This window comes from Hyperoodon ampullatus (assembly GCF_949752795.1).
Source record: "Hyperoodon ampullatus genome assembly, chromosome: 10".
Lineage (NCBI taxonomy): Eukaryota > Metazoa > Chordata > Mammalia > Artiodactyla > Ziphiidae > Hyperoodon > Hyperoodon ampullatus.
The window spans coordinates 27,594,151-27,618,223 of NC_136923.1; the positions used below are offsets into that span (position 1 = coordinate 27,594,151).

Here is a 24,073-nt window from a genome sequence, read left to right on the forward strand (position 1 = left end):
TATTATTGGTAATTGGTCTGTTCATATTTTTTATTTCTTCCCGATCCAGTCTTGGGAGAGTGTGTGTTTCTAGAAATTTATCCATTTCTTCCAGCTCATCCATTTTATTGGTGTACAATTGTTCATAATAATCTCTGATGATCCCTTGTATTTCTGTTGTGTTGGTTGTAACTTCTATTTCATTTCTGATTTTATTTACTTAGGACATCTTTCATTTTATTTGATGAGTCTGGCTAAAGTCTTATCAATTTTGTTTGTCTTTTCAAAGAACCAAACTTACTTTCATTGATCTTTTCTGCTGTTTTTTTAGTCCCTATCTCATTTATTTCTGCTCTGATCTTTATTTATTTCCTCCTACTAACTTTGCTTTTTGTTTGTTCTTCTTTTCCTAGTTCCTTTAGGTGTAAGATTAGGTTGTTTGAGTTTTTCTTGTTTCTGATATGAATCATTTAAGTGGACATTGACAAATGAGTAACTTTCTATGAGTCACCAACTTTCTGGGTATCCCCCTAATAAAGTGCATGATTTTTTCAACTTCCTCCTAACTCAGTTTGTTCTCGTCTAAGGAAACCCAGGGATATAGAAACTGTATAATGCAGTCACACATGCAGAACCTGAGAGGAAGCTAGAGAAAGGATACATATGGTAAAAAGTGCTGTCATTGTGCCCTGTCAGCTTTTTTCCAAGAGCCTCTTATTTTTCATTCAAGCACTTTGTAAACAAATTAAGTGAGGCAACTAGTGAGGAAAGGTATTGCATTCTCTGCCCTTCAGTTATTTCAGAGTTGACTGTGTGTGATACATACCATGTCATTCAAAGGAGCCTTGAGGGACACCTGACCTAGTTGAGCAGCCATGCTTTAATAAAACTGCCACAATAAGTTATGGAATTTCTTACACAAGTGTGAGATTCCCTCAAAGACACACTGAAGGTTACTTAAATTTTAATATTTAGAGCATAGCATAGATGGTAGTGACGAGATGGCTGGGTTGCATGATAATGATGATGATGACAGTGACATGATGACCACGATTATGATGATGATGATGATAATGATGATGATGATAGTACCTATCATTTTAATATACTTGCCATATGCTAAGGACAGTGTTACAATGTCATATATTAGCTCATTTAATCTTTACAGCATCATAATGAAGATGCTAAGAATATACCTACTTTACAAATAAACTAATGTTTAAAAAAACTAATGCTGTTTTCTCAAGACCACATAGCTACTGGGCGGTGGATCCAGAATTCAAACTCAAACAGTCTGATTCCAAAATGAAGATCTTTAACCACCATATCTGTGGTCTCCAGACTTTTTTGAATACACACTCTGTCAGTAAAACATTTTGCTGATACCCCTTTTATGTTTATTTATTAATAGCTAATACTATACTAATATACTATGTAATAATAAAAACATATGTAAAGTACAAATGAGGGATGGACAAAAGATGAAATAATATTTGATTTTGTTATATTTATCAGTGGTATCAATACAAAGCATTTTTGATATCATAAAAAGGTAATTATTGATGTTTTGATGAAAGTTATATGCTTGAATATGCTTCAGTATTTTTGAAATTTTTGTTTAATGCTTTCTCAATTAGTAGCTCAAAAGCTTAGTTCTGAGTTTTTTTCACTGCTTGGTCATAACTAGAAATGATGCATTAGAAAGATCCTTAGATCCATATGGAAGATGGGCACCTCTGGAAGTACTTGTGAAATCAAGATATCTATGTTTCAGTTCTTCCCACCAATTATGCAAAGATTTTTGTTGAAATCCACCTAGTGAATTGTTGTCTTTTCCAATGTCAATTTATTATTGTTCTGCAAATGTTGCATCTTTATATATTTCTTAATTTGTTTAAAACTTATTAAAACTCTTAGTACAAAACTTTTGAATTCTGATTAATCAGGCTTATAAAAATTTTTCCAATATTTTAAAGAGATTTTTAGAGATACATCAAATATATGGATGCACCCTGACATCACACAATAAAAGAATCATTTTAAAAATGATTTAATGATTTAATTTTTTAATGATTTAAACATTTAATGTTCCAAAAACATTATTTGCTTTCAAATTGCTCTCTCCATAACATCCTTTTTTTTTCCTTTTTTTTTAAAGAGTTTGTCTTTATGTCCAAGATGCTTGGTGTTTATATATCTTGCTAATTGTGATGGCTTCAAGCCATCATTAGCTAATGTCTCCAGATAGTATGCATGGGACATAGTTCACTGTGGATGATGATTATCCATATATCAAATATTTTTCTTATTATTTTGCGTTAGGGAGGGCTGGCCTCATGATAGATTTGAAGAGCTCATCTTTGTAATTATTAATAGGCTGATGAGGAGTAAGGGGAAGTTTTGATTCTGCCGTTACCTTATTCATTTGTGCTGATATTATGTTTATTAATGTAACCACCATAGGCAGGGTTGGGAGGTGGGAAACTGATGGATCTTTAATGGTGTTACACTGCGTTCTCTTCCTGGGTTCTTTCAGTTTGGGGAATGGCCAGAAATCTTACCATATATGAACTGGGTGAACACTGCAGTTCTATAAGAAGGCTATTTTGGTATCAACAACAATAAAAATTGCTGGATGACAAAAGCAAGGCTCAAAGTGTGTGACATTCACAATCCAGTTTTTCAAAATATTCAAAGTACAGTATGAGCAAATGAACCTCATGGTGTTAGGAGGTTGAGTCTTTCAACATTATCATGGTGGGGAAATTAAATTGCTATAAATAGCCCTTGTCACTGACATTCCCTGCCCCTGCCCCAAACACCACTGCCACCAGAGTTAGATCACTCAGTAACTTTTAGAAAAACTATATGGAAATTATGGAAATGTCAAATGTATATACGTAAGTAAAGGAGTTAGTGTCATGAACCCTATGTACCCATCCCTCAGTTTATTAACTGTCACTTTGTTGTCAGTCTGTTTTATCTATATTCCCCATACCTCCCTATTGAATTATTTTGAAGCAAATTCCAGACATAACATCATTACACCCATAAATATTTTAGTATGAATCTCCAAAATAGAAGGACCTGTTTTTGTAAACATAACCCATGGTACCATTATTATACTTGATAAGTTAACGTCCCTGAGATCTCACGAATCTTTTTTAGTTTGTTCACTCAAATCAGATTCCAAATAAGGTCCATATATTGTAATTGATTGATATGATGCTTGTGTATCTTTTAATCTATAGAGTTTTCTCTCCCCTATTTTAAAGTTATTATTTTTCTTGCAATTTTTTTGTTGATACCAGGTCATTTGTCTTGAAGAGTTTCCCATAGTCTGGATTTTGCTGATTGTACTCCCTTCGTATTATTTAACATGAGCATCTGCAGTCCCCATAAACTGGTAGTAGGATCCAGTGAATTATCACATTAAAATCTGATTCTTTTACAAGAATACGTCAAAGGCAGTGTTTGCATTTCTATCAGTAGTCACATAATAACTAGTTCTCTCCCTTTTGGGATCTTAATAGCCCTCGATGACAGTTACCTAGATCCATTATTTTGAGGGGTTGCAACAGGTGATACTCTTTCTTTTTTCACCTACTAGTGGGAACAAGTCTATAAAGAGAAAATTTCCTTTATCAGTTTTTTGATTACTCTGAGGTACAAATCACACAAGAAAGGCAAAAAAAAAAAAAAAGCTTGATACTTTCTCTTTATTTGTATTACCAAAATAACAGGTTGGTTCCTTGGCAAACTTGGAAGGTAACCGATTATGGTTTTTGTTCTGTTTTGGTTGAATACTGTTATGATTTGAACATACTTAACGTGACATTCTGTGTGGTCATTATTTTTATTGATTCTCAGATCATCTATGGCCAGTGTCAGGCTCCTCCTCTTTTAAGAAGATCCCAACAGTCTTTGATAGCTTCCTTAATTTCTGATAAGATAAGGGTCTTCGTGTACATTACATGCCTCAGACACGGAATCAGCAGAGGAACCCTGGGCAATTTTCATGGGAAATGGTATTCAGAGATCACAGTCTGGAAATCATTTTCATTACAAGCTTTGGTTTATCTTCCATTTTTTAAATATAAGAGTGTGTGTGTATGTGTGTATATTTCTCTTCCTTTCTCTTAGATAAATAGAATATGCACATTTCTCTGCCTGTTATTTTTTCTATTAACAATGTGTACTGGAGGTCATTCCATATCAGTATCTAAAACTATTCTTCATTCCTTTCTTATAATTATACTGTACTCCATTGCATGGTGATTCAATAGTTTATTCAACCAGTCCCCAATAATGGACATTTGCCATTATGAGTAATACTTCAATGAATAGCCTTGCATATATATTTTCTTAAACTTGTCTCACTTAACTTTATAATCATAACTAATAGGTTATGATTAAGTTAGTACATTGCCTGAGGTCACACAACTAATAAGTGATTATCTGAGATTCAAACCCCACCTTGTTGTCTAGTTCCCAAACCCAGGTTTTTATTTGCTGTCTCTTTATTATCCCAGGATAATTAAAACATTGGGCCTGGAATTATATCAGTTCAGTGTGGAGGTACTGCTGATTGGAAACTCAAACTTTACTTGGCCTTTGATTAATAAAACTAAAGGAGAAAAGACTGTTAGGTGTCAAATGCAGGGTTTTAGGAAGGAGACAACTTTCAAAACTTGGTTCCTTGGAGGAAAAAATAAAAGTTCTTGATGGTGGAAAAACTTGGGGTGCACCATTCCCAGCTGTGCTTGAAACTAATTCAGCCTTTTACTGGGGCACAGACCAGAAGCACACACATCAGTGAGACTCCCCCAGATCTCAGACTTGTCACTTGGGTCACTTTTGTTCAAGGAGAGCCACACTCTTTGTTGTTTGGTTTCTTTTTGGAACCTCAGGAATATTCTGGAAGGATGGTGCTATTAGGAAGATAACAATCTAGACTATATTCAAAACTCCTCAAATGCAATGCTTAAGCACCAAAGACTGTTTCTTTGGCTATTTTTCCTCCTGTCCAGGGTTACATAATACAACTCTGTATGTCCTTCCATAGAAAGGAATTTGGCTGTCTTCATAGCCAAATTTGACCCATGAAGACATTTTTTCCCTTTGGAGACTGTCTGGAAAATTATAAGTCAGAATTTACCTCTTCTTTTATTATACATTAAGTAAAATGTTGGACATGAGCTCATACCATCCATTGGGTATCATGAGGGTAATCCAGAATGGTAGTTCCTAAAGGGCAAGGTTTTTTCTTTTTTAAATTGCCATTGAATCCTCATTGCTTAGAACAGCACTTGACACATAATGATGCTCAATAAATAACTCTTTGAATGTATGAATGAATGAATAAATGAATGAATAGATGGATGAATGAATTTGGGCTCCAGAAATTTGGTCAGTGTTGATATTAAACTTTAAGGATGGCCCAGTAGTCTGCCTTGTGCAAAAATTACCAAGAGGGGGAAATGCTTTTTTCTTCTCACCTTTCTTCTTTTTCTTTCTCCTACCTTTGGACATTTCTAGAGTTTTTCAGCCAGTTCCAGAATGATGCTTCTCTTCTTCTCTACCCTCACCAAAAGTCCAGACTTCTTAGTAGAGCAGGTGTCAGCATAGTATTGGTGGGAGATTGGGGGAGACTAGAGGGAGGTGAGGAATATTAGGGTATGGATGATTAGAAATTGATATTCAGGTTTTTTTTAAAAAGCTTCTTAGAACTAAGAAAAATGGGGGGTGGGGGTAGTGGTGGGATGAATTGGGAGATTGGGATTGACATATATACACTAATATGTATAAAATAGATAACTAATAAGAAAGAAAAAAAAAAGAACTAAGAAAAAAACAAAAGCAAAACTCAGTCAATCAAATCCGGAGACCAATAGGAAATAAGAAATTTTAGTGCAGCGGAGGATGTAAAGCCTACTCTGTTCTCTTATGATTAATTTCTAAAATCAAAGAGGCAAACTTCCAGAAGGTGGTCTCTGAGATTCTAAGACTTGGAATGTCCAGCCTCTGTATCACCTCTGCCATCTTGTGGTCTGCTTGGCTTTGTGTATGGCTTCCAGGAACACCTCGGATCACTCCCACTGCCATCTGCCCCCCTCTACCAACACAGCATGTCCTGGCCCCCAGGAGTAGTTTCCTCTGCACTCCAGTCCTTTGTGCCCTCCCAGCCTTCTGCTCTTTGCAGAAGCCTTGTCCCACATTGCCCCTCTTTCTATTTCTGCTCCAGGATTCTCGGCTACCCATGCTCGGTGTCCACTGTGTCATCTTCCATTCATCCTGGTATATCAGAGGCCCACGAGGCTGACCCAACATTATCTGCTCTTCTCTGGGTTTCCACACCCAACTTCAAAGCTGCCTATTCTTTGAAAGGAGGAGGTTTGTGTAGGAAAGGCTTCTCTGTATTTCTAAATGGAAGTGTGTCAATGCATGCACGTCCTGACATACCCTCAAGTGTTTCCTACCTGCAGATTCACTGCTCTTGTGTTTGGCAACACCCAGCTCAGCTGCCACGGGGCTGGTGGCTTTGTCTGCTGTGAGCCCTCAGGGCAGTGAACACTCCTGAGGGAGACTGTGGAGTCTACCCTGGGACGAGCCTCCTGGTTATGTGTATGTGAGTAGATAAGTGTGTGTCCTCTCACCCAAGGTTGCCTGTCTCCAAGTTCTTGCTTTATGTTAATTTCTAATAAATGCAAAGAGGCAGGGGAGGAGGGAGTTCAGACAGAGGGGACCTAGCTTAGGGAGTAGGAGGGGCCATCAGAGAGAGGTGACTTTATTAGCATTTTGCCAGAAAAGTGAGGTTTAGCCAAGTGAAGAAAGTGAAGGGAGAAGACAGAAGGAAATGCCCTCCAATGGCAGTAATAGCCAAAAAAAGAACAGTGCGTCAGTGGAGTTGTGAGGACTTACAGAAAAATGAAATTCGACTTCTTACTGCCCATAGGGGCAATGTTCTAGACACAGCATAAAAGCATGTTTTTCCCCAAATGCAGGCAAATATTACAATGGGTAAAAAAGCAACTTTCCTTAAAGAGATTTCAGTAATATTCCATACAGTCTGCCCACGTGCTTACCCCACCTGTGAAATCAACACTGCTTGTCTGTTTGTTAGGAAAAGTGCTATCACTCAAACTGCAGGAAATTTACCCTCTCAGCCACTTCCAAAAGGAACTCACACTGTTTCTCTGTTGGATAGAGCAAGGGTAATTACATCACTGATGCTTTTAAATGATCAGTAACAGAATCTTGGGGGAGGGAATTGAGCCAATAAGAAATGTCATTTTAATAAGCCAGAACTCATTTGTGGATGCAGAAAGGTCTTCAGAAATCTCTGTCCAATCCAGCTGGTTCATATTGCAACAAGGCGTTGGGCAGTGGAACTCAAGAGCACTGAAGGCTTTTTACTCTTTGCTGCTCTGAATCTCAGGACAAGCTTGCGTGGGAGGATTTTCTGTTCTCCCCTCTGCAGGCCCTGCAGGCCTAGGGCTGCATTGTGCGTGCTGCTATATTTGGTTCCCTGTATAGAAAACTTGCACGTGTGTGTGTGTGTGTGTGTGGTGTGGTGTGTTTAATTAACCTAGTTTATTTTTTAGAGCAGTTTTAAGTTTACAGAAAAATTGAGTGGAGAGTACAGGGTTCCCACATACTCGGCATCCCCCCTTCCCTCAACAGTGTCCCCTATTATTAGCATCTTGCATTAGTGTGGGACATTGGTACAACTGATGAACCAATATTGATACAGTATTATTAACTAAAGTCCATCGTTTATATAAGGGTTTGCACTTGTGTCTTCAGTGTTTCCCAGCTTCAGAAAACCTCCCGACTTTCTCCTATTTCTTCCCTCTGCCACTCTGCGTAATGACGGAGATTGTTAGAACCAGTTAAGATCTCCACGTCCCTCCAGATACCACAGTAGCCTGATGGTAACTGCTGATCTAGTGTACATTCTTTCACTGTCATGACCGACAGGACGAGGTTCTGATGTGCATCAGTTTTGGTGAAGCCCCCCCCCCCGTTTGTGAGGTGTTACGTTAAAGAATCTTCTATAACTTCTATGTAGACTGCATTCAGATTTTTTCAGCTTTTTCTACTGATATGTTCACTATTCAACTTCGTAAGACTCAGGCTGGTGTTCAGTGATTTTGTGATTCTACGTGTTGCCGTGCTGGCCTTTGCAATCTGGGCTCCAGCCAAGTGGAACTATCTGCCGTTCCATTTCCAGTGGGTTGTTGTGACTTTATTTTTTTTTTGGATTGTCCTGTTGTACACGCTGGATGCTTGTGCTGAGAGCACCTCTTTTTTTTTTTTTTTTTTTTTTTGTCAGCACGGTTTAAATTATAAACTGACAAAAGAAATGCTTACTCTGTCCCCCCATATAGGTCTCACATTTTCTCATCTCTCTCTCTCCTCTCCTTCTGTAATCCCATCATGAATGCCCTTTTCATTCATTCTCCCACGTTCTGACCCTCCTTTCTTCTCCCCAGTATTCCTGTCTCTGCCAACTAAGATTTTAGACACTATTCAAGACCCTCCTCTCCTTAGATGTCATTTAGATTGCGTGAAACCTTCTCCTGGTTCTTCTCTGAACCTGAGAACTCATGAGTGTTCTCTGATCCTGTGTGCTCTCTAATCATGTCAGATTTGACATGTCATGAAGGAAACATTTCAGTGGTTTTTGCCCATCCTACTTTGAGTTAAATCCTAACTCTGCACTTAGGCACGTAAGACCCTGCCCCACGTTCTGTTCCCTGCTTCCCTCTCTAAGATCGTACCCTTCCACTCTCCTCCTGGCTGCCTTCCTGGTAGCACTAATAGCTGGTCAAATTTGGTGATTCACTAGATCACTCTGATAAGGTCTCAGAGTGTGGTCCATATACCCTTGGGGGTCTACAAGATGATTTCCCTAGCAATACTAAGACACTATTTGCTTTTTTGCCCCAGTGTGTTGACATGTGCACTAATGGTGCAAAAGCCATGGTGAATGAAACTGCTAGTGCCAAACCATACTAGTGATTGTCTTCCTTACCACCACTTACTCACTGTTTAAAAACTGCCAGACTCACTGGATACTCTTCTTTTTTTTTTTTTTTTTTTTTGCGGTACGCGGGCCTCTCACTGTTGTGGCCTCTCCCATTGCGGAGCACAGGCTCCGGACGCGCAGGCTCAGCGGCCATGGCTCACGGGCCCAGCCGCTCCGCAGCATGTGGGATCTTCCCGGACCGGGGTTACGAACCCGTGTTCCCTGCATCAGCAGGGGCACTCTCAACCACTGCGCCACCAGGGAAGCCCTGGATACTCTTCTTGATGAAGCGGTAGACATTATTGATTTCATTAAAATTTGACCCTGAGTACATCCTTTTAATACTCTGTATAATGAAATGGTAAATATACATAAAGCACTCAGACTGCATAACAAAAGCAGTGGTTGTCTCCTGGAAAGGGACTGGACTGATTGAGTTGCCAATGAACTAGCCATGTTTTTTGTAATGGAGCATCAATTTTACTTTGAAAGAACAACTGAGAAAAAGAAAAAGAAAAGAAAAGAAAAACGGAGGTTATGCAAATTTAGTTGTTTTGTCAATGTTTTCTAGAAAATGAATGGAGGTAGCCTGTTAATTCAAGAAAAGCAATTGATAGTATTTTTTGCCAGTGATAAAATTTGATCTTTCCATCCACCAGTATAGCTTGACAGTTTCCTAACACCTAAATGCTTCTTTAGTGATGCCAGTATGATAATAAATAACACGATTTTTTGATATTGTGTAATGAAATGTATCAATATTTGAAATATTTTCATAACTCAATGAACTACTATTTCCCTATAACCAATGCATGATACTTTTAAAAAACCATGCATGGGGAAATGATTCATTCAAAGAGCAAGCTAGACCAATGAATTTTAATGTAATAGAGTACAGAAAGGTCACTGATGAGGTTTTCAATTTTACATTGCAACTAACTTTTAAGAAAGTACCACTAGTTGAGCTTTGGTATAGTATCAAAGATAATCCACATCTCTCTCAAAGAGCTATTAAAATATCCCTCCATTTTCCAACAGCGTATCTGTGGGAGGCCAGAGTTTCTTCACATGCTTCAACCAAAACAGCATATTACAACAGATTGAATGCAGAATCAGATTTGAGAATCCAGCTGTCTTCTATTAATTTTTGAAAGAAATTTGCAATACTGTATCATGTTGCCAGCCATTTCACTAATTTTTGTTTAAGAAAATATAGTTATTAAAGTGTTATTTAGGTTAACATGTAGAAAATGTATTGTTATTTTTGATTAATTCATCAATATTTTAAACTCCCCAGTTTTAATTTCTATTACAGTGCATATCAGTAGATGTAAACTGCATAAACAAAAGCTCCTTTGGAGTCTTCAGTAAATTTTCAACATGTAAAGAGACTTGAAACCAAAATATTTGAGACTCGTGGCAACTTGAACAACTCTCCATGAGGACTTTGAGTCTAAGAATTCATATCTGACCACCTGTCAGAAGATTCTGGGTGAATACTGCCTGAGTGCTTCCAAATTGGAAAAATATAATCTTATTTTTTAAAAAACTATAAATGTTGCATTCAAGGATAGGACATTTGATCCAACTTTTAAGAGCTTTGCAGTGTGTATACAGGCTACTTTGTCCTTCCCTTCTTTGCCTCTACCTGTATCCTTTACCTCCTCTCATCCCATCTTTAATCCAACTATTAGTCTGTCTCATTCTCTAAATTCATTTTTCCTAATTTTTTTCCTCTTCTACTAAATAAGTATTTTCTGAGAGAATTCCAGCTTCGTGTTTAAATTCTGTTCCCAAGGTCACTTTTCTTGGGTCATAGAACGCTTCGTTCTTTTTCTCCTGCCCAAATAGGTCTTTAGGAATAACACAGTTGGTTGGTGTTTCTATTATTTAATGATTTAAAAATTCAAGTTGAATTTTTAAAGGTAGTAATTAAGTTAAAGATATTTAGCTGCTGCCCTAAAACTTTAAAAAAGGAGCAAGAACTTTTATATATTGCAGATTAAAAAAATTTTTTTTTTTTTTAACGGTACGCAGGCCTCCCACTGTTGTGTCCTCTCCCGTTGCGGAGCACAGGCTCCGAACGTGCAGGCTCAGCAGCCATGGCTCACAGGCCCAGCCGCTCCGCGGCATGTGGGATCTTCCCGGACGGGGGCACGAACCCGTGTCCCCTGCATCGGCAGGCGGACTCTCAACCACTGCGCCACCAGGGAAGACCCTAAAATTTTTTTTCTAAAGAAGCACTTTTAAAAATGTGGTAGATGGATAGAAGATAATAGTATACATATCTGTGTTAGCTATAGCTAGTACATAAAACCTGTGATTTCACAGGTATTATTGCTTAGAGTTTCAGTTTAAAAATGAAGTTATTTGAAATATATTCAGGACAAAATTTAAAGTAAATAGTAGTATGGTTGGTATATAGAGAGGGCATACTTAGGAAAACATTACTTGAATGGTTGAATTTTAGGAAAATCATGTTCCAACGAGAAAGCCAGAGTTACAGCCCCAGCATAACTTCTCCCTCTTCAATACTTTTGCCCTTTCAGCGTACATTTCAGAATTATTGTCATATTTTTCTGTGATGAAGCCTTTCAAATTGATTTATTTCCTCAAGCAAGTGAACAAAACTCACATAAAACAGCTTTTTTTAGGATATGTTGTATAATTATACATAATATAGAAGGTGATAAAAATTTTAGGGAAATAAGTAAATACTTGGTTAGGATGATATGATTTTTAATTTTCCTAAAAGCAAGACTTCATTTAGGGTAGAATATATTTTAGTCTGGTTGTAAGAAGAGGAGATTTTATTTATGAATAAAATTAATGGACGAATATAAATTTTGATAACCTTCAAGGAAAGGAAATTAAATAAACATTGTCCTCATCTCTCTAGACTAACTTAAGCTTCTAAAGTACTTGTTGAGGGACTTCCCAGGTGGCTCAGTGGTTAAGAATCCACCTGCCAATGCAGGGGACACGGGTTCGATCCCTGGTCTGGGAAGATCCCACATGCCGCAGAGCAGCTAAGCCCGTGCGCCGCAACTGCTGAGCCTGCACTCTAGAGCTTGCGAGCCCACATGCTGCAACTACTGAAGCCCAAGTACCTAGAGCCCATGCTCCACAACAAGAGAAGCCACCACAATGAGAAGCCCACACACAGCAACGAAGACCCAAGGCAGCCAAAAATAAATAAAGAAAATTTAAAATAAATAAATAAAATGAGTGATTTTAAAAAATAATAAAAAATAAAGTACTTGTTGACATTTTTGTCAGTTTTCTGTAATGGAATAATAGTTTGTTTTTTAAAAAAGAAAAAACGGGGCTTCCCTGGTGGCGCAGTGGTTGAGAATCTGCCTGCTAATGCAGGGGACACGGGTTCAAGCCCTGGTCTGGGAAGATCCCACATGCCACAGAGCAACTAGGCCCGTGAGCCACAACTACTGAGCCTGCGTGTCTGGAGCCTGTGCTCGGCAACAAGAGAGGCCGCGATAGTGAGAGGCCCACGCACCGCGATGAAGAGTGGCCCCCGCTTGCCACAACTAGAGAAAGCCCTCACACAGAAACGAAGACCCAACACAGCCAAAAATAAAATAAATAAATAAAAAAAAAAAAAAAAAAAAGAAAAAACGTAGCTCACATTAGTAGATTGTAATCTATAGTGCTCACCTTATACTTAAGAGAAGGACTTCATGTACGTGTATAACTGAAACATCTCTTGAACACCCCAAATGATTTTCTACTACCTTTTCCCTATGCTTAGAGTGCTACCATTTTAGAGTCATTCTTTCTGGGTAAGCATTGCTTCTTCCCTCTTTCATAACACAATTGCTACTCTCATAGGAGGCATATTAACCAATCAGCACCTTAGGAAGTATGCTTTTTTTCATGCCTAGAAAAAGTCATATGTATACATTAGGAAAGCATTTGGCTGCAAGTAAAAGAAAAAACACAATGACTTGAACAAATATCACTTCATTTTTTTTCTCACATGATGAGAAGGCCAGAGATGGGTATTTTATAAATATTTGAGCAGCTCCTCAAAAATATAAGTACCAACACAACCTTCCTTCATGGTTACACAGTAGACACCACAGCTTTAGACAGTATATTTGTATTCTCAGCAGAAGAGGGAGGCAGCAAGAAAAGAAAAGGTTATACACCCAGATAGGTTCCTTTTTATGAGGATTTCATTCAAAAGCTTTTCCAGAAGACCCTCAATACCTTTCTGCCTCTGTCACATGGCTACCTATAGCTGCAATGGTGACAGGAAAAAAGTACTTGGCTTTTCAGCCTCTAAAATGGGAAGAACAAGAGGGGGTAAATGTAACTTCAAATGACTGAATAAACAGGAAAAAAGGAGCATTGAAATAAAATTAAACGATTGAAAGGGGAAAGGAAAAACTAAATCCTAACAATAATACTTCTTAGTTTCGTTTATTCGTTAAGTCCTTACTCTGTGTCATATACTATGCTACATGTACCTTACATATATTATGTCATCTAGTTTTCACAAAAACCCTACAAGGTAGATAAGATTATCTCCTATTTACAGAGGAGAAAACCAGAGTTAACTATGTGCCCAAGGACTTGTATTCAAGCTGGGATTTGACCTGAGTTGGTCTAACTTCGACATTGCCTCTCCTGAGACCAGCAGTTAGAACGTGTGGTTTTCTCTTCACTGTGGATCCCATTTCACACTTCTCCAGAATGCTGCAGTAGATTAAAAACTGCCTGAAATGCAGTGGGAATTTTCAGGCCTTGCTTAATGAGGTGGATTGAACCAAGAATGCTTGAAGAGTTCTAGCAAATGCTGCTGCTGCAGCACTTCTCTCTGCAATAATTACCTTTCATTGGTTCAGGTTTTCTGCTCTTGGAACTCATTACTTCAATTCTGAATTCTGATCTGATGCACAAGTGGTTTCCTTACATATTGAATGCTTTGAGATGGCTTTCTATTTTAGGAGGATTCTGTTTGTAAGCGGCTCATAGAAGCCTGTCTGTCTGTTTACAGTTGTACCGTCAGTTACTCTGGGCAGATTATCTTGGTGTGTTCATGCAAGGTCACCTTCAGGATTCGATCCTATCTAGATCAGTTACTTTTACCCAGAGATAAATTCTATCTTACAGATCGGTTCTTAGACTTGTTATTTAAGCGAGTTTAAGAGAGATTTTCATTCACTTATACAGTCAGCAAAAGGATGCTAAGGAATCAAAAATGAATATGATCTCTGACTATACTGTAAGAAAACAGAGAGCTAAGATTGTGCCTTGGTCATTTTATATCTTCAGAGCTTAATACTGTGCCTGGGATATATTAAACACTCAGTAAGCATATGTATTCATTCAACACATAATTGGTTAGAGCCCATTATGTGCCAGGCACTAGAAGCACAACAGTAAACAAGACAGATGTGCTTCTTGTGCCTGTGAAACAGATGCTCTTACAGGGAGATAGACAATGAAAAGAAAGCAGAATTGTAAAATAAAGAAGGCCCAACCGTCCATCAATAAGAGAATGGATAAATAGTGGTAGAGTCATACCATGTTGTACTACTCAGCACTGAGGATGACCAAATGATTGCTACCCCCAACCATGTGCCAGAATCTCGTAATGCTTGATTGCACTGACATCAAGTTCAAAGAGACAAAATCAATCTGTGATGATAGAAGTCAGGTTAGCACAGATGTAGAGAACAAAGGTGTGGACACCAAGGGGGGAAAGTGGCAGTGGTTGGTGGTGGGATGAATTGGGAGATTGGGATTGACATATTTACACGAATATGTGTAAAATAGATAACTAATAAGAACCTGCTGTATAAAAAATAAAATAAAATAAAAGAGATAGCTAGTGGGAAGCAGCCGCATAGCACAGGGAGATCAGCTTGGTGCTTTGTGACCACCTAGAGGGGTGGGATAGGGAGGGCGGGAGACACAAGAGGGAGGGGATATGGGGATATATGCATACATATAGCTGATTTACTTTGTTATACAGCAGAAACTAACACAACATTGTAAAGCAATTATACTCCAATAAAGATGTAAAAAAAAGAAAAGTTTACCTTTGGAGGGGGGTAATGCCTTTGGGGACGTGCAGGAGCTTCTGGGGTCCAGGTCATGTTGTTTATCTTGATAAGAGGATTGGTTCCATGGGAAAGTTCACTTTGTGAAGATTTCTCATGCTTTGTGCTTATGAGGTATATTTTTCTACATGCAGGTTATAATTCAATCAAATTTATCTTAGAAAAAGGTAAATACTGTCATAAAGGCTGTGGAGGAAATGCATAGGGTCTAGGGCAACTTGATAGAGATTAGTTTGGGGGAGCATCATGGTAGGCAGGGTGGTCTGGGAAGACCTTTGTGGGACATGCTGGGTAGGCTGAGTCTTCAGGGGGAGAAGTTGGCAGCCATGGAGAGAGGCAGGGGAAGAGCAACTCAGGCAGGGGGAACGGCATGTGCAAAGGCTCCTGGGCAAGAAGGGTTAGGGTGAATTTGAGAAGGAGAAAAGAGGCCAGTGTGGCCAGAGCAGAGTCGTTGGAGAGCAGAGTGGGACAAGACAAAGCCAGGAGTGGACAGAGGCCATATCATGCAGGGCCCTGGGGCATGTAGTCTATGGCCTGCCCCTTATCAGTGGACTCTTCTTTTGTCCCAGAGTGTGCTAAGATCCGTGGGTACATCATCCCATTTCCTATTCATCTTTCCAGCAACCCTAAGAAATAGGTTTTATAATCCCCATTTTATACTTGAAGAACCAAAGCTTAGAGAAAGTAGCTTTCCCAAGGTCAACCATCTTGGAAATGAGTGGTATCACTAGGATTTGAACCCATATCCCTTTGACCCCAAGCCTACATTCTCAACTCCTGACCCTGCCTCTGAGCACTGGTGTTTAAGTAAAGAACTACTCCAGAGCATGATGCATGTGCCTTTAGGGTTGTGAACAAAGCCCTGAGCAAGTAGAAAACTCCAGCTGGGGAAGTCTGGGAAGGAGCCCATGGGCTGGATTTTGAAGATACATGTGGAATTTTCCCACGGGCATGCTTTCTCAAGGGAACAGTCTTTGCCTTTCTCAAGGCGAAGACTCAAAGAAGAGGATCAAGCTTCACAGCAGCTGATGTTCATTGAGTGTACATGCTGTGTCAGGTTCTGCAATGGATATTTTACGTATCGCAGTTAATCCTGACAACAATTGTATGAGGTCACTACTGGCACCATTTTACAGGTAAAAAATGCTGAGGTGTCTAGAGGTTAGCCATTTGCCTAGTGAGACACAGCTAGTGAGTTGACTAAATGGACACTATGCTTGTTAAATTAGTGGTGAGAAAAGCAGTGAACATGGATGGGCAGGTGTCAAGCCCAGATGCAAACATAGCTCTGCTACGATAATCCGTGTCCCTAACTCTCCTGCCTGGAACTTGGGGTATCCAGGGAAGTGGGGTATGTTTTGTGGGGCTTCATGATGTGAGTTCTCTGAACTCAACTGAAATGAATGTTCCTGGAGACCTTCTCTTTTTGAGTCTTTTTTTTTTTAAACCATCCCATTTGTGGTAATTAAAAAAAAATTTTAATTTTATATCATCATAGTGTAGTTAATTTACAATGTTGGGTTAGTTTCAGGTGTACAGCAAAGTGATTCAGTTATACATATATCTATTTTTCAAATTTCGTTTTGTGAATTTTATAGTCTGTAATCTCTCTCCTCTGAAACCCTAAACCATACTTTTGTTTGTTTTTGGTATGCTGATACCCCAGTGCCTAGCCCTGGCCGGTGAGTTGAGAGGTCGAATGTATTTTGTTGACCTCAGGGCCTGGGGCAGGACCAGGCAAGGGGCTAGGTGCTCTGTAAATATTTCTTAAAATAAATGAACACTAGGCTTATTTAACAAATGGTTAGAGTGATAATGGATTTGGCCTGGGTCAACAATCTTTATCCTTCAGATGGTGTGCACCTTATTTTATTTCAAATTACTTAAGCACTTAAGGCAAAAGCACGGTTTATGGGTCTCCCTTCCCTCTCTTGCCCCATCACCCCACTCCATCCCACCCCCCAAATCATGCAGAGTTAGTATGAATCCAGACTTGGAAGGAATTCTGAGCAAGAAATTTTGTGAGATGCCTCTGGTGGTGCTATGCTGTAAAGGTTTGAGACTTAAATCCGCCTGCGTAAAAGAAATTCATGTGATGATGTCATTTTTATGAGCAAATCAACCGCTGACTGATATTTCAGTGTAAATGATTCCAAGCACATACAAAATAACTATGATTTTCTGTATAACTCCGCTGATAACCAATATCATTGGGTCAGAACAGGAAAGCTTAAGCAGCTTAGAAGTGAGTTCATTCCTTGCGCTAGGCCCACGCTGTACAGTATGGTAGCTACTAGCCACATGTGGCTACTGAAAAGTTGCAATGGGGTTATTCTGAAATGAGATGTACTTTAAGTGTAAAGTACATTAGGTTCAAAGACACAGTGTAAAAAAAGAATGTAAAATATTTCGTTAATAATTTCTCTAATGATTACATGTCAACGTGATATTATCTTGACATGCTGGGTCTAACAAAGTATATGAAAATTCATTTCACCTGCTTTTTACTTTTTTTAATGTGACTAGAAAATGTAAATTTACTAGAAAATGTAAAATTACACTGACATTGGGCAGTGGTGCTCTAGAACAAAACAAATATGAATGTGATACAAAACTAACCCCTCTATATCTGCCCCCAAATTCACTATTCCCCACTTCTCCCAAAGTACAAAAATTAGCTAAAGCACCCCAACTTTCATCTGTGTCTGTTCTCAAAAGTCTGTTTTGATTCATTTCCTGATGGAGTTAAAGCTCATGTGAGGCTTCAGCCTCCTATGGCTTGAAGCTTTATTCTCTACTAGCAAGACTTACTTTCTACTAGCAAGACTTACTTTCTACTAGCAAGACTTACATTGACTCTGATGATGCAAAATGACTCTAAATGAATATACAAACTCATAATTTTAAAGAACTCATGTCATTGAATAGCTATAACTATCCCAAGGTAGTGAGTAATAAGGATTATCATCATTTTTCAAGTGAGAAAACTGAGGCTAGGATAACATTCATTTATCTAAACCCGGCCCTATTCCAGAAAGGATAACATTCATTTATCTAAACCCGGCCCTATTCCAGAAAGGCTTTTAAGTCTATGGCCAATTCTGAGAACATAAGTGGTTTTTCCAAGATGACACAATGGTCGATAGAACTGAGCCTGGAATGATCTTTTCCTCTTTCTACTAGAGCAGCAGTTCTCACAGTGTCCCATTGTCAATTAGGAAGGGTGACTTTGCATAAATAATGGTTAAAAGAGTAAAGTTTTTAGCTGACTTTGTTTTTAGATAAATTAGAACTGATGAAAGGATATTCAAAAATAATTTGTCTTCCATACACTTCATTCGTTCATTCATTTAACACGAATGCCTGCCATGTATTAAAGCACTAAGTTGGCCCTGGGGAAACATCAAAGAACAAAATAGCAAGGAAAGGCAGATCATCTAACAAATTTGACCATAACTAACAAGTAGTTAGAATAAATGATGTGCCCTGGAATGACTTAGCAGGAAGATGTAGGCTAGGGTTTGGGAAGGGCTTCATAAGTTAGCACTGCTCATGCTGAGACTGAAGGACAGTGGGACACAGCCAGATAAAGAATGGAGGAGGAAGAATAAATAGGAATCTTTCAGGAATGCTTTCCTACGTGGGGAAGAAAGGCGGGCTTGATGAGGCAGGGAATTACACATAACCTACTGCCCAAATTATCTATGCCACAACCTGGAAGTGTATCTTGGACTTAAATATCACCTTTCATGTGATCATGAATGTAACAACAGTAAAGTTTGAAAACCTTTGTATATTGCCATGCTGCACTTAGCAGGGTATTTTCCCCCAAGCTTTATTGAGATATTATTGAAATATATATAAGTTTAAGATGTCTGATGTGACAATTTGATACATGTATATATTGTGAAATCTTACCACAATAAGGTTAGTTAACGCTTCCATACCCTCACATAATTACTGTTTTTCTCTTGTGGTAACAGCATGTAAGATTACTCTCTTCACAACTTTCAAGTACTTAATAGAGTATTGTTAATTATAGTCACTATGCTATACATATTAGATGCCCAGAACTTACTCATCTTATAGCTGGAAGTTTGCACCCTTGGACCCCATTTCCCCTACCCCTCAACCCCCAGTAACCATTATTCTAGTCTTTTTATGAGTTCAGATTTTTTAGATTCCTCATATAAGTGAGAACGTACAGTATTTATCTTTGTCTGTCTGACTTATTTCACTTAGCATAATGCCCTCAAGGTCCATACGTGTTGTTGTAAAAGGCAGGATTTCCTTTTTTATGGCTGAATGATATTCCAACGTGTGTGTCTATGTGTGTCTCTGTGTATATAATAATCCAATGTGTGCATGTTATATATATGTATACATGTGTATATATGTGTATGTGTATTTATATGTGCGTACATATGTATATATATACACACGTGTGTGTGTGTATACATACATATATCACATTTTCTTTATCCATTCATCCATTGATGGGCAGATAGGTTGTTTCCATGTTCTGGCTATTGTAAATAATACTGCAATGAACATGGGAGTGTAGATGTCTCTTCAAGATAGTGACTTCCTTTCCTTGGGATGTATACCTAGAAGTGGGATTGCTGGATCTTATGGTATTTCTATTTTTAATTTTTTGAGGAACCACAGTGGCTGCACCAATTTACATTACTACCAGCAGTTCATGGGGTTCCCTTTTCTCAACACTTTTGCCAATACCTGTATCTTGTTTTTTCGATGATAGCTACTCTGGCAGGTATGAGGTGATAGCTCATTTTGGTTTTGATTGGCATTTCCCTAATAATTAGTAAAATTGAGCACCTTTTCTTGTACTTGCTGGCCATTTGTATGTCTTTTTTGAAAAATTGTCTATTCCAGTCCTCTGCACTTTTTTATTCTTTTTTTTTTCTATTGAGGTATATGAGTTCCTTACATACTTTGGATATTAACCCCTTATCAGGTAGATGGTTTGCAAATATTTTCTCCTATTCCATAGGTTGCATTTTCATTTTGCTGATTGTTTCTTTTGCTATGTGGAAGCTTTTGAGTTTGATGTAGTCCCACCTGTTTATTTTTGCTTTTATTCCTTGTGCTTTTGGTGTCATATCCAAAAAATCACTGCCAGGACCAATGTCAAGGAGCTTTTACCCTGCGTTTTCCTCTAGTAGTCTTCTGGTCTTACATTGAGGTCTTTAACCTATTTTGAATTAATTTTTGTGAGTGGTGTAAATAGGAGTGCAGTTTCGTTCTTATGCATGTGAATATCTGGTTTTCCAACATTATTTATTGAAGAGACTATCCTTTCCCCATTGAGTATTCTTAGCTCCCTTTTCAAATATTAGTTGGCTATATATACGTGGATTAATTTCTGGGTTCTCAGTTTTGTTCCGTTGATCTACGTGTCCATTTTTATGTCAGTACCTTACTGTTTTGTTTATTATATCTTTGTAAAGCAGGATATTTCAGACCACCTGAGGGGTCTGTGCAATGGTGTGTTGAAAAAACCATCTCCCAAAAAAATAAAAACAAAACAAAAAACAAAACAAAAGAATCCAACCCTGGGCTTCCCTGGTGGCTCAGTGGTTGAGAGTCCGCCTGCCGATGCAGGGGACACGGGTTCGTGCCCCCGTCCGGGAAGATCCCACATGCCGCGGAGCGGCTGGGCCCGTGAGCCATGGCCACTGAGCCTGCGCATCTGGAGCCTGTGCCCCGCAACGGGAGAGGCCACAACAGTGAGAGGCCCGCGTACCACAAAAAAAAAAAAAAAAAAAAAAAAGAATCCAACCCTGATTTGTAGCATTTGCCAATTTCCATGGTGTAAACACTCTCACCTTGGCTGATGTCTAGCTTCCAATAAAAAAATCATTGAATGCAAAATTGGGAAGAAATGTGTGGTAGCACCACATTTTATATCATTTCCACGATACAAATACATAGATGTAAGTGACCTCAAAAACTCAGATAATAGCAAATGTGATAAAATAACCAGGAAGCATTGAATTTTGAGTGTATCTTACCCTTGTTTTCAATATAATTTAGCTATAATTTATATTAATTTTTAGTAATGGCTTTGTTTAACAACTGCCTCACAGAATTCCCGCAAATATAATAATCAGCTCCCACACGCCTGTATAAGCCGGCTCTAACACGTCAATGGGCCTGGCATCTTCAAGGTAAAGTAACCGTGATCCTTGTCTAGAGAAATTCCTCACTGTCCCCTACTTCTCTGTTTCTTACAGATCAGCAAACAGCAGCTTCAGACAGTCAAGGACCGGTTTCAGGCTTTTCTCAATGGGGAAACCCAAATCGTGGCTGACGAAGCCTTTATGAATGCTGTCCAGAGTTACTACGAGGTAAGATTCACCGGGCAGAAGAATGCCAAGACTGCTTGAGCCTGAAGCTCAGGGTTTCTGAACTACTGGTCAGTGAGAATAGTAGCCTTGGCCTTCTACAGGGCCATCCCTCCTGAGGCCAAGGGGTTGGTGATTGGTTACAATTTAAAGGAAAACAGCATGTTGTTCGGTGGGGTATGGGGGGAGTGGGGAAGAAAGGCTACTGTTTGCCAACCGATTGTTATAACAGGCAGAGTGGTGAGTGCTTTATGTACCATTTCTTGTTTAATCTTGACAACAGTCTTTGAGTTAGGTACTGCTATTATTCCCATTTTACTGATGAAGAGACTGAGGCTCAGAGAAGTTAGGTTAATTACTCAAGGTCACACAGCTGTTAAAATGCCACAGGCTAAGACTTGAACTCACTTGGAAGCATTTTCCCACCACTTACCCACTTTCTAAAGGATGGCAACACCTCCAAAGGATGTTGCCTTCACTAGCTTCCTTGTTCTTTCCATTAAAATGGTACTCTGAGTTCTTTTCTGCAAGTTAGAACAGCATCCAAAATGCAGCACTGTTCTCAGGTGGAAACCGATACGTGAGAAAATATATCCTGAGTATATACCATAAGTGAATTTTCACCTCTAGACTTCAGAGGTTTATTTATCAGTAAAGTGAAGTTGGAATTCCACTAGTATTTTAAATTTTGTAGTTATTCTTTCAAAATGTTCACATTTGCTATTGTTTGTACGTCATTAATGAAGTGAACATGCCATATCTTCCTATTGGTAATGTTTACCTCACATACATATCATTTGGTCTTTGAAAGACATTTAACTTTATATTAATCTATTTTCATCTGAACCAGATATTCTCTGTATCTGGAATCCTGTGCCCCAAATGTCTTACCTATTGTCAAGGCTAGATTAAAACCATTAGAAACCAACCCCTAAGCATTAAAAAACTGATGGAATCCTGCCATATGCAATTCAACCTAAAAAAAATAAATTGTGAAGTAGGTGTTAGGAAACCCAACAAACTTGTGATTTTTCCCCCATGGGATTGCTTTGCTGATTTTCTTCCTTCCTTTCTTTTTTCAATTATTAGGTAGAAAATTATTTTAAAACAAAAACATAGGTGCTCCCACTTCGCTGCTCCTCCAAGTACATGCTTCTTCTGACCATTGGGTGCTCCATTTCTCAGTAGATGCTTTAAAAATGTTATTTGATTGATTTGGTAAAACTCTCCTTCCTATTGCTACAGCACTTGACTCCTTCTTTCATAGAGAGAGTGGAGCAAGATTGCCATTAGATCTTGTGAAAATATTATTGATTTGTTTGCTAATTAGCCTTTAATAGTAAACAGCCTTTGTCTCTGTGATGTTTGCTGGGTCCATCCACAGACTCATCTTGCACACCGTTTCCTCAATGAAATTTCTATTTGGATCTGTTTTAGACATCTGGTTTGTTTTCATATGTGTCAAATTTAAACATTTTTTCATTAATACAAGTAGTATTAATGATTGCCAATAAGGGTCAAACTTGGTGCTTTATCTGATGTGACACATTTTTTGGTTGGATTTAAGGGAGAGTGGAAATGAGGTTTGTAATCACAGTGGTGGTGTGGTAGTGAATAACCTAAATATATTTAAGAAAAGTTCTGTTTAGAAACCACCAGGGAATGAAATTAATTTTTCCCCCTTTTGTGAAAATCCAAAAACCAGTTGAGACCAGGTAGTTCCTTATCAATAGTTCTCCATGTTTAAAGTCATTCACCAGTTTGTAAACTTGTAGATTGCAGATCTTAATGAGAAGGCTCATTTGACTAATGATATAAATTACAAGAAAGTGCCACTTCTGTCTATTAATTAAATTTGAAAATTAATAGTCATCAACTTGCTAATGAGTCTCTGGAAATTACCACGACATCTATAGTGATCCTGATATTTTCCTGTATCGTGGCTAGTTTATTTGAAAGAGCTTCCTTTAAGTCTGGTGAGAATACAGACATTAAGAAATTACTGAATATTTAATATTAAGATCTGAGTAACAGGAAATAATGTGGGGTATTAATTATTTACCATATTCATTAGCAAAGCTTTAGAGAGTCTTAAGATTCATGTTTCCTGGGAAGCCTAATCCTCTGAAACAGAGGTCCCCTATCAAGGGATCAGGATTAATCCTTCACTGGGGAGCACTCCAGGTTGATTACCCATCCCTTTCTCTCTCTCCCTCTACTCTTGGGCAGTGGAGAAGCTCATATCTCTTTCTCTGCCCTCCTCTGGGATGTAGTTGTTTCCCTGTTAGTATCTGTCCCAGGCAGGACTCTTTGGATTACAAGTACAGACACTTAGGTCAAACTGGCTTAAGCCAAAAATGAGATTTGTTTGCCCAAGCAGCTTAAAAGTCCAGGGATAGATCTGACTTTAGCTGGATCAATGTGGCTGGATCCAGAGACTCCAAAGATGCCGTCAAGGTGAGTATCTTTCCCCCCACACCTCGGCTTTGTTCTTCCCTGGTTGGCTGCATTCTTGGGCAGGTTCTTTCTATGTGAACAACACTGGAAGTTCCCATCCTACCAGCTTAGCAACTCCAGGGGCAAAGAGAGTACTTCTTTGCTGAGAGTCC

At 38.6% G+C, this 24,073-nt stretch overlaps 1 protein-coding gene across 18 annotated transcripts in view; it reads left to right on the plus strand.

Annotated features, from left to right (window-relative positions):
* The window catches only part of CADPS (calcium dependent secretion activator), a gene marked incomplete at both ends in the record, with an annotated part of 485,811 nt that overhangs the window by 91,414 nt on the left and 370,324 nt on the right, over positions 1-24,073 (plus strand). For all 18 annotated transcript variants that reach the window (XM_079713702.1, XM_079713696.1, XM_079713695.1 and 15 more), the window contains one exon: positions 21,354-21,467. In XM_079713702.1, the coding sequence (XP_079569828.1) occupies positions 21,354-21,467 (114 nt within the window). The remainder of the gene's footprint in view (positions 1-21,353; positions 21,468-24,073) is intronic.